Source organism: Octopus sinensis, linkage group LG11, assembly GCF_006345805.1.
Source record: "Octopus sinensis linkage group LG11, ASM634580v1, whole genome shotgun sequence".
Lineage (NCBI taxonomy): Eukaryota > Metazoa > Mollusca > Cephalopoda > Octopoda > Octopodidae > Octopus > Octopus sinensis.
The window spans coordinates 23,549,481-23,561,673 of record NC_043007.1 but is presented as its reverse complement, the minus strand read 5'-3'; the positions used below and the strand labels follow the sequence as shown (position 1 = coordinate 23,561,673).

The following is a 12,193-nucleotide window of genomic DNA, read 5'->3' as shown; positions in this document are numbered from 1 at the left end:
AGCAGACGGGTAGTCATGATGGGTATATTGGGCTTCGTATATTTTACCCCAGTGTCACTTTGATGGCATGAACTGCTCTCTCACTCAATAATAATAATAATAATAATAATAATAATAATAATAATAATAATAATAATACACACAAGATAAGAATGGCACTCTTTTAATTTTGACTCTATACCTTCTGGAAGAGTTACCTCAATCCTTTATAAAATAACCAAAATGAAGTAGATTGACAAAATTATTTTTTGAACCTGTTGAAGATAGACAAGATTTCGAAATATCGTTCACTCGATATTATCATTATTTATTATTATTATTATTATTATTATTATTATTATTATTGCTCAACTTTTGCCGAGGTCGACTTTACCTTTCATCCTTTCGGAGGTCGATAAAATAAGTAACAGTTGAGCACTGGGGTCGATGTAATCGACTCATCTACCCCCGCCCCCAAGCTGCTCTTGTGGCAAAAAATTGAAATAATAATAATAATCATAATAAAAATAATTATAATTAAGGCGGGAAGCTGTTAGAATCGTCGATTATATCGACCCCAGTGTCTAACTGGTACTTAATTTATCGACCCCGAAAGGATGAAAGGCAAAGTCGACCTCGGCGGAATTTGAACTCAGAACGTAACGGCAGACGAAATACCGGTAAGCATTTCGCCCGGCGCGCTATCGTTTCTGCCAGCTCGCCGCCTCTTATATAAGCTTGTATATATATATAAGCTTGTATATATAGTATACATATATCCACATGCGTACACACAAACCCCACCCCACACGGTGATCAGTAGTGTTCCAGGTAGGACGATTCTGTCATGATCTCAGATATTGCATATCTACAACTACCTTATCCAAAGTTTCCCGGTTGATCAAATAAATGCATTGTAATTTATAACAGATTTGGCTGGTATTTCTCGAAGACTGAGTGACCACATACATGCTTGCACTTATTATAACGATGCTCTGGCTACGTTGTAAAATATAGAAAGCTTCTAATTATCGCTTTGGATATAAAGGTTGTTCCGGGTACATTATAAAATATGAAACAAACAGAATCGGAGATCAACACGAGAATTTTCTCTCGTCACTTATTGAACGATTCAGAATTACTGTTTAATGCTCAGCTTCCCACTTCATTTTCCCTCAAACGCACCTGCGCGCACACACACGGACATAAATACATATACACATACATACGCATACACACACATGCACACACTCATATACGTATATGGGGGCGGGGGTGGATGAGTCGATTACATCGACCCCAGTGCTCAACTGTTACTTATTTTATCGACCTCCGAAAGGATGAAAGGTAAAGTCTTTTGATAAGCATAACAAAAGCATAACAATGCGCAACAGTAAAAAGAACTTTCACCTAATTAAATTACTTAAATTACTTAAATTATTTGTCAGCATTTTCTTCATTCCTTTTATATATATATGATATATATATATATATTAATATAAAAGGAAATGAAGAAAATGCTGACAAAATAATTTAAGTAATTTAAGTAATTTAATTAGGTGAAAGTTCTTTTTACCGTTGCGCATTTGTTATGCTTATCAAAAGAAATTTTTTTAAGAGAGATAGAGTTCCTTTCTGATAGATTTTTTCCTCTTATATATATATATATATATATACATACAGAGGCATACATATGGTGAAAGATAGAGATATGTATCTGTATCTATATGTGTATGTGTGTGTATATGTACATACAGATACATATATATACACTCACATGCAGACATCTATACGTACAAGTATAAAATTGTCATTATATTACATAACTATATAAAATATACATTTACGCGCACACACACACACACATATACATACAATATATATATTATACACGGACGTATGTATATATATATATATATATATATATATATATATATATATATATATATATGCATATATTAAGGAAAAGCTCTCGGTATAATACATAAATGCTTCAGAGAAAAAAGACAATTTACGCGCACGTGTTTCGATTTGGTCTCATTAACATTGCATTGTCCTTAACTATTAGGATGAATAAATTAAACTCCATTAATGCACTGAATGCAGAGATGGTGGTGGTGGTGGTGAGGCGTGATACATCTGATTAAGATCAACTAGTTGCCCCCAATCAAATCCTTTGACCTTGTGAATATGTTTCTATGTTCGAAAATTTTGATTAGTGAAATAAAGAGCTTTGGGTGGCGCAATCAGTAGAGTGCTGGACAAAATTCCTGTTAATATGATTTAGGTTATAAATTTACTGCTTGTCGGAAATTATCTTAGTTTTTTTTTGGTCCTTTCTGGGGTGGTTAAAATAAACAATAATATACCGGCATTAATTAAGTTGATTCTTACTCCTCCACCAAATCTACTGATGCCATTATTAATTAAAATTTTGAGATTTAAGGCCCAAGAAACCGAAAGGCATCTGGCGCTCTCGCTAACCCCTGCTGGGATGAATTTTCGTCTCTTTCTGATATTTATCATTTTTTTAAACACAACCTGTCCATAATAGTTGTTATCTCACGACAAAGACTGCAGTAACTGATCTACTGACAGTGTATTTACATTAAGTATGATACATAGTTGGCTAACAAATCTCAGATGTTAAGGTTTAGATTCGAGGCGACGAACCATTTTAGTATTAAGGATAAACTGCAAGTGAGTTAGGACATGTGCAGGCATATCCGTGCTGAGACAAATATAATAAAGTAATGTATCTTTAACCTTATAAGTTCCGTAGTATGCAACTTAAAGATTGTTTTGGTCTTAAGACTTAAACTGCTCTAGTTTTTGATATGGGATTTTAGAAACTTAACAGATGGACGGTTTCGATTATGAATGCGGGCGAATAATTAACCACTTCTGGCTTTGACAAAGGCTTCCTGCAGAATGCAATGTGATGATAATTTTCTGTAACTCCACTGTATAGGTCTCAGTATCAACATGTCATTCTCTTGGACGGAGATTTTGTTGTCTTTAGCAGTTTTTATTATTTATGAAAGTTGATATAACATTCTCTCGTATTTTTCTAAGGTCTCTCGTCAGTTCTCTAGCTAAATCTTGCTTCTTCAAAGTCGACTTGGTCCTTGATTCCTCCAGGGTCAATAAAATATATTCCATTACCAGTACCAGTCAAATACTAGTGTTGTTTTAAGTAACTACACACCGTCTCCTAACATTCGTGGGCATAAGCCAATCTATGAAAATAATTTTACAATAAGCAATCGTTTTTTTGCAGTGACTAAAACCAAACACGACGATTAATAAACTTACAAGTAGATGTAACTATCGTTTCAGTAAAGAAAGAAAAACTAAAACAAAAAATATATATATAGATACAGTAGTATAATTCACCCAGAGATTGAACCAGATATAGCATGATTCATAGGATGAATTTTCCATAAAATAAAAAAAAAAAACAAAAAAAAAGAAACTCTAAATAACTCACAGTCATATGATATGGAAGGAGAGAGAATATAGTAAAAGTGTGCTGGCGTTCGTTAAAAACTTCATCTGCGTCGATCGAAGGTGCATTTTTCATGAGGAAAAGCGTTGGCTAAGCGTCCATTTTGAATCATTAGCGAGGTGACGTCAAAGATGGCAGCAGTGAGCAGAGGATTTATGGTTTCGTTCATTTCCGATGCTTCACCTGAGCAAGGAACGGTTCTACCGTTTCTCAAATTACAAATATGGTTTTCATTTTCACTTAAAATTCATTTGAATGGAGATAATGATGAGCTCAGTAATATCGCTAAAGTAGTTGTGCGGACCGGTTTCCGATCCGCTCCGGACTCTACACTGAAACGCATTACTGTAACAAAATACCAGTTCGCCCTGGCGTCTATACTTACTTTCACGTCAATTTCTCCTCTTTCCATCACATCAAACATGTTTGGCGGCACAGCCTTCATTGTACTCTCACTAATATGGATCTTCATTGCCTGCAAGACAAATATCATCGATATTATAGGGATAACTGTATATAGCATATATATATATATATATATACGTATATGTATGTACACACAAGCACACATACACACATGCACGCACACGCACTCACACACATATACATACACACAATCACACATACACACATGCACGCACATATACATGCACACGCACTCACACACATATACACACACACACATATAAATGTACACGCACTCACACACATATACATACACACACATATAAATGTACACGCACTCACACACATATACATATACGCACGCACACATACACACATGCACGCACATATACATGCACACGCACGCACACACATATACATACACACATATAAATGTACACGCACTCACACACATATACATATACGCACGCACACATACACACGTGCACGCACATATACATGCACACGCACTCACACACATATACATATACGCACGCACACATACACACATGCACGCACATATACATGCACACGCACTCACACACATATACATATACGTACGCACACACATATACATACACACATATATAAATGCACACGCACTCACACACATATACATATACGCACGCACGCACACACATATACATACACACACATATACATGCACACGCACTCACACACATATACATATACGTCCACGCACAACTATACAAATACCACATATAAATGCACACGCACTCACACACATATACATATACGAACGCACACACATATACATACACACATATACATACACACATATATAAACGCACACGCACTCACACACATATACATATACGAACGCACACACATATACATACACACACATATAAATGCACACGCACTCACACACATATACATATACGCACGCACACACATATACATACACACACATATAAATGCACACGCACTCACACACATATACATATACGCACGCACACACATATACATACACACATATATAAATGCACACGCACTCACACACATATACATATACGCACGCACACACATATACATGTACACACATATAAATGCACACGCACTCACACACATATACATATACGCACACACATATACATACACACTTACACATATACACATACACATGTAAGCATACACGTAGATTCTTGCGTGTTAGTTCGTAAGAACAAAGCTTTTACATAGAGAATAAAATATTAAAAACTTCGAGGTGTGAAGTGTGTTATATCATTAGTTAACTAATTTAAAGAGTTAATTCTGTCCCTACCCGTGCACCCAGCTCTAATTAGAGAAGAGGAGGTGGGGAAATGGAAATGGTAAAACGTTAACAAATGGATGGAGAAATGAAACGGGTTTAAAGAATGACGTAGAAGGAGGCTGTAGCCTTGACCTACTGTTGTCTTGTGGTTCCAAATCAAACCGCAGTTAATTAAAATAAACCGATTTTTGTCTGGTTAAACCTAATGCTAACACACTGAATTATAAGAAATTTTTGGCGGCATTAAGCAATCAGCAATGAATTTCTTGGTATTCTTGATGATTAATATTTAACATAATCTCTCTTTTTCTCTCTTAACATACATGTATGCATACACACGTCTCTCTCTCTCTTTCACTCTCTATATCTATCTATCTATCTATCTATCTATCTATCTATCTATCTATCTATCTATCTATCTATCTATCTATCTATCTATCTATCTATCTATCTATCTATCTATCTATCTATCTATCTATCTATCTATCTATCTATCTATCCATCCATCCACCAGTCTATCCATCATTATCTATCTATCTATCTATCTATCTATCTATCTATCTATCTATCTATCTATCTATCTATCTATCTATCTATCTATCTATCTATCTATCTGTCTATCTATTCATCTATCTATCTATAGCTAGAAAGATAGAAACACACGCACAGACACACACATATATATAAATATATATGTATATATATATATATATATATATACGTATACACATGCATATATACATAATATACGTGCGTACACGCAAGCACTGTGTTTGGGCGTGCGTGAGTGTATGTGTATATTCATAGTCACATGCGTATATGTATATATGTATGTTGAAGAAGGGACACAGCAAACAATCCATCGAGAACACGTCACTCGGCATGCCTTTGTTTGTATTTCATGTGCAATCTCTTGATGAAAACAACATCCACAGAGAAGAGGGAAGTCACCGGCGTAGAAATGATACGACAGAAGAATCGTAGGATATATAAAAAGTGTTGTAGCTGCACTACTCGGTTCTGGTCACAATGGATTACACAAGATGGAGGAAGATTTGGGGTATGAAAATGTGTGTGTAAAGAAAGTGTGAGTATCTCAGCGGTTGATACCCAAATTGAAGGAGAAAAGGGTGGATGTCTGCTCTGATCTGTTGGAAATATTTGAAGCCAAGAAAGACACGTTTTCTACCCGGTCTGATGACAGAGAATGAAATATGGGCAAAACTTTACGATCAGTTCATGAAATCGCGTCACACCACTTTTCCAGGGCCCGAGAAGTTCTAGACCCATCGACCAGCACACAAATCCATGGTGACCAATCTTTTGGGAAAAGAAGGTCATTAGTCAAATTGAGTTTCTTGAACGTGGCTGTATCGTGATAAACGAGTGAAAAAGCTTAGAGAAACCGTTAAGAGGAAGAGACCGAACAGTAATCTGAAAACCATCTACATTCCCTATAATAACGCACGATCGCACACATCTTTGAAAATAAACCAGTTAATCGAAAAACTAGGCTGGTCAGGGGTTCCCCCATCTATCTTACAGTCCACATGCATCTGGTCCCCCCGATTGCCACCTGTTCACCTCTAATGAAGAACAGGCTTCGGGAACAATGAATTAATGACACAGACGAGGTGAAAGCAGCTGGGAAGAAACAACAGTGAACACCTGATTTCTTTCAATGAGGATTTTAGAGTAAGGGTCACCAATGGCGAAAATGCATCGCTTGTGATGGAAATTACCTTGATCATTATGCAATGTGAACGACTTATGCCAGTTTAACAAGATGATTGCTTTTACTATTTTTATATAACTTCGTATGTATCCATGCAAGTACGCTTATATGTATGTATGCATATATGTATACATGTATGTATGTATGTGTACATACACACCACACATATATATACATATATATATGAATATATATATATATGTATATATATATACATACGTACAAATTTATACGCATATTCATATATATATATACATATTTATATACATACACCTCATCTTACTCGATAGAACGAGTCACCTAGTAAACAGAAATCGTATAAAACAACCGAAATATTGTTTCAGGATATTATTAGTAAATAAATATATACATACATAAAAATAAAAATAATTTAATTAGTTTTTGAAAAGGTGAAGATAAATACGATTTTCGTGTAAGTGCATTAGTATCAGTGCTTATATACATACGTATATACACATACATATATATAAATAAATACACACACACACACACACACATATATATATCACGTGATCACGTAACCGACCAGTCCATCAGATGTAGTTACACATCGCTGGTCACAATGCGTTCGCATTGTTTTAGCCTTCGAATGACGCCCCCGCTGGCCTTTCTTTGTTGGTCTGCTCGCTTAGCCAGCGGGGGGGGGTGGCGTCATTCGAAGGCTAAAACAATGCGAACGCATTGTGACCAGCGATGTGTAACTACATCTGATGGACTGGTCGGTTACGTGATCACGTGATAATTATATATATATATATATATATATTATAATATATATATATATATATTATATATATATATATATATATATTATATATATATATATGTTTATATATATATATGTTTATATATATTATAATATATATATAATATATATATATAATATTATATATATATATATATATATATATATATATATATATATAAGTATATGCATACACACATACACATATATATGTGGGTACTGTCGTACTATTGTGTTTTATCTACACCCCAAGATAATAGGTGTTTCGTATTGTTGTCGTAATGTTGTTACATTTATATGGTGTGTGCCGTAAAGTTATTGAAGTAATTAAATTGATTTCAAACTTTTGCTTCGTATCTTCTAGTCGTTCTAACGTTTGGCTGTTTGAAACTGTCTGGTAGTGTCTGTTCACTTTTCTCTTTCCATTTTCAAGTTGATTTAATATATTAATTAACACTTCTAAGAGAAACTGACTTTCTTTACACTGTGAGCTATTATTGAAACTCTGAAGATTTTATCAAAATATTTAGGAAAAGTTAAAATTAAGCGTTAGTTTATGATGAGATCTACCTCAGTTTCGAGGAAATGAAATGAAAAGACATGAAAGAGAGAACGAAAAACCGAAACGGAAATACAAACTAGTAATTTTGTATTTGTAAAGTAAAAAAAAAGTGCTGTACTAAAGTCAACTCGTGCAAACCCTGGGATAGCTGTATATATATATATATATATAATATATATATACTATATATTATGGTAATGTATATATATATATATATATATATATATCATATATATATATATATTATATATATGGATGTGTGTGCGGTTACGTTGTGTGTGTAAGCATCATTTGACATAAACAACATTCACTTTTTTTGGCTCTTTGTTCTTTCCTCTTACACTTCCTTCTATCTGTCTCACCGTTTGAAGAAGAGCTTATGCTCGAAATGTCAAAGACACTTACACTTTCTTCATCTTCGATTGCGCGTTAAACTAATTACTACGCCTTGCTTGTATTTTGTCTTCTGTGTTATTTTCGCCTTCACTTATAACATGCATACACACACATAAATACATTACACACATACACATACGTATAATACAAATATTGTATAACTCCTATCTTGTATAAAATTTTAAAACAGAGCGAGATACCTTTATTAGTTAATTTATTTAAACTTCAAAGTAAACGAAGCGAACGTTAACCAAAAATTCTTCACATAAATTATATTTCCTGTCCTGGAAGTTATCTAATTTCATGCTATTTTATTAAAGAAAAACACTAGAGACCTGATTCTATATTTATATCTGCGCTGTAATTGTTTTAAAGAAAATACCTACGTTGTATTATTTTGTAAAGGAATAACTACAGGGATATAGTTGTTTCTCAGTAAAAAGTGGAAAAAATTACAAATTTAAAAACAAGACAAGGAAAAAAAAAACCGAACGAAAAGAAAACAACAACAAAAACCGGAGATATGTTTTTGTAAACGCGAAGAGAGAAACTTATGAAATGCAAGGCAGAAGAACTTAAAATGAAACAGCTCATTGTTAGCGACTGATTTTAATTAATATATATATATGTATGTATGTGTATATATCTATATCTATTAATACATATATATATGTATGTTGTATATATATATATATATATATATATATATATATATATATATATATATATATATATATATATATATATATATATATATATATATATATATATATATATATATATATATATATATATGTATGTATATATAATCTATATCTTTAATACATATATATGTGTGTTTGTATATATATATTATATATATATAATATATGTATATACACACACACATACATATACATAAATATATACATATATACATATATATACATATATATGCATATATATGTGTATATATATGTATGTATATATATATATATACACATACATATATATGCATATATATGTGTATATATGTATATATATATATATTATATATATGTATATATACATACATACATTCATATATATATGTGTGTGTGTGTGTGTGTGTGTGTGTGTGTGTGCTTTCAAAACTACTTCTACGACAAGTGTTATACAAACATACAAGGACATACAGAAATAATTACATATTGCATTGATACGGATACACAATCAAAATATTATAGTAGCCGAAAGGCAAGATTGTTTGTCGTGTAAAGGACGAAATTAGGTTCCGATTCTCGGTTGACGCAAGTTCATCTATATCCGACAATGCACCTAGACAGTTCCCTTCCGAGGTACAAGTCTGGGCAAGATTACTTATGGAAGACCAGCAGTCGTCCATGCATACCAGCCAGCCCTCCCCACGCCAAGGGAAAGGCAATGGCCGATACAGCTTCGCATTAGTGATGTCGCAACACATTTATGTAGTTGAGTAAACTGGAGCAATGTGAAATAAAGTGTCTTGCTCAAGAACACAACACACAGCCCTGTCCTGGAACCGAACTCACTACCTCCTGATTGTAAGCCCGCCGCTCTAACCACTGAGCCATGTGCCTTTCATAAAAAAAGCGCTTGTTAATTTTCCTACGCAGCCACTATTTACGGCAGTAAGTTACTCTTACTCTGTGGTAGATATTTGCCGTTAGGTGAAGTGATTTGTCTACAAGGTCCCTAACAGAGTGTCGGTGAGTGACGAGATACGAATGCCTGACTTCTCGGTTGCTTGCTTACTGTCCATTTTGACTAGATCAGAAAAAGCTCCTGGTCAGCTCTGAACGTGCAAGTGGCTGAGCATTCCACAGACACGCATTCCACAGACACACATTCCACAGACACTATTTAAGGTAAATAACGTAAATAATTCCTCATCTCTTAACTATAGAACTGTATGGCCTAATTATGTTTATATTTTCCATTCTCCACTTTTTATCTTTAACTTTCTGACTTTCTCTCCTTCTCCCTCTTTCTCACTTTCACTTTCACTCGCACCATATTACTCTGAATGTGTATATACGTCCCTATACGAAAATAATTATATATAGAGTGTACAACCTCTCCGTTTGTTTCCATCCGCGCGGCTGTATTCACTGTGTCTCCAAAGAGGCAGTACCGTGGCATCTTCACACCGACAACGCCTGCTACACAGGGTCCTGTGTGAATACCTGAAAAGAAAACAAGAACCATCAGTTGGTGTAGATTCTGAAATTTTCGGTAGTATCAGAATCATAGAAGAACGCTTTCCCGGTACAAATGTTTGACTACATCTAAAATCTCAGATAAATACAAAGTACACACGTATATTTCTTTATTGCCCACAAGGGGATAAACATAGAGGGGACAAACAAGGACAGACTAACAGATTAAGTCGATTACATCGACCCCAGTGCGTAACTGGTACTTAATTTATCAACCCCGAAAGGATGAAAGGCAAAGTCGATCTCGGCGGAATTTGAACTCAGAACGTAACGACAGACGAAATACCTGTTTCTTTATCACTCACAAGGGGATAAACATAGAGGGGACAAACAAAGACAGACAAAGGGATTAAGTCGATTACATCGACCCCAGTGCGTAGCTGGTACTTAATTTATCGACCCCGAAAGGATGACAGACAAAGTCGACCTCGGCGGAATTTGAACTCAGAACGTAACGGCAGACGAAATACGGCTACACATTTCGCCCGGCGTGCTAACGGTTCTGCTCGCTCGTCGCCTTTGATAAATACAAAGTACACATATGCACGAAGCATATGTAACGCATTAAGTCAAAGTTTTGAGCTGGATTGATTACTATTTTCTGTTAACATTAAGTGACATAGCTATGACGCATGGAACATGGTTACTTCGTCTATTGTCATCATAGAAACGGACCAAAGGACTGGAAAGAAAAAAGCAAGCGTAACATGCTGTCACTTACCTTGCTGCATTCCACCAAGTTCTTGTTATTAAAAAAAAAAAAAAACTCCTTCAAAGTTTACCGAATCTAAACCTGGTATCATACGTAGTCTGTTGCAAAAATTTCAATCTTCTGTTATTACTTATCTGAGAGGTTTAAAGCAGTTTGAGTACACAATGTGTGCAGATGAGAAAAACTAGATAAATGGATATTGTTAGTAGGTGTCAGATGGTAGAAATGCTTTCTGTAAGTGTTTATTTGATTTAATATCAATAAACTCTGAAAGAGCCATCTCTTATATGAAAACTGTCACATGAATTTCTTCAGGCTGAAGATTACTTCAAGTTAAGGCTGTTTTATCTATTTCAGGTTTATTGTCTTATAGTCAGGATTTAAAATGCATGGGTATCTGAAATGATAAAGAATTTTTGCATAAAGATGTGTGGGGCTTAATTGCCATGGGGCTGGAATATTCTAAAAGTGAAGGTATTTGAAGGTGTTGTAGATGCATGGTGTAAGTTGATTTTGAGAACTGCAAAACGAGGTGTCACAGCAGGTTTAAAAGACAACTTATGTGTTAAAAGAAGGAAAAGGAAAAAGAAAAACATAAA

At 34.4% G+C, this 12,193-nt stretch overlaps 1 protein-coding gene across 6 annotated transcripts in view; it reads right to left on the bottom strand.

The window, feature by feature from the left end:
• LOC115217220 (soluble guanylate cyclase 88E) overlaps positions 1–12,193 on the bottom strand; it is a 441,284-nt gene that overhangs the window by 34,307 nt on the left and 394,784 nt on the right. For all 6 annotated transcript variants that reach the window (XM_036507237.1, XM_036507236.1, XM_036507240.1 and 3 more), the window contains 2 exons: positions 10,740–10,849; positions 3,873–3,962 (listed from right to left, as the gene is read on the bottom strand). In XM_036507237.1, the coding sequence (XP_036363130.1) occupies positions 3,873–3,962; positions 10,740–10,849 (200 nt within the window). The remainder of the gene's footprint in view (positions 1–3,872; positions 3,963–10,739; positions 10,850–12,193) is intronic.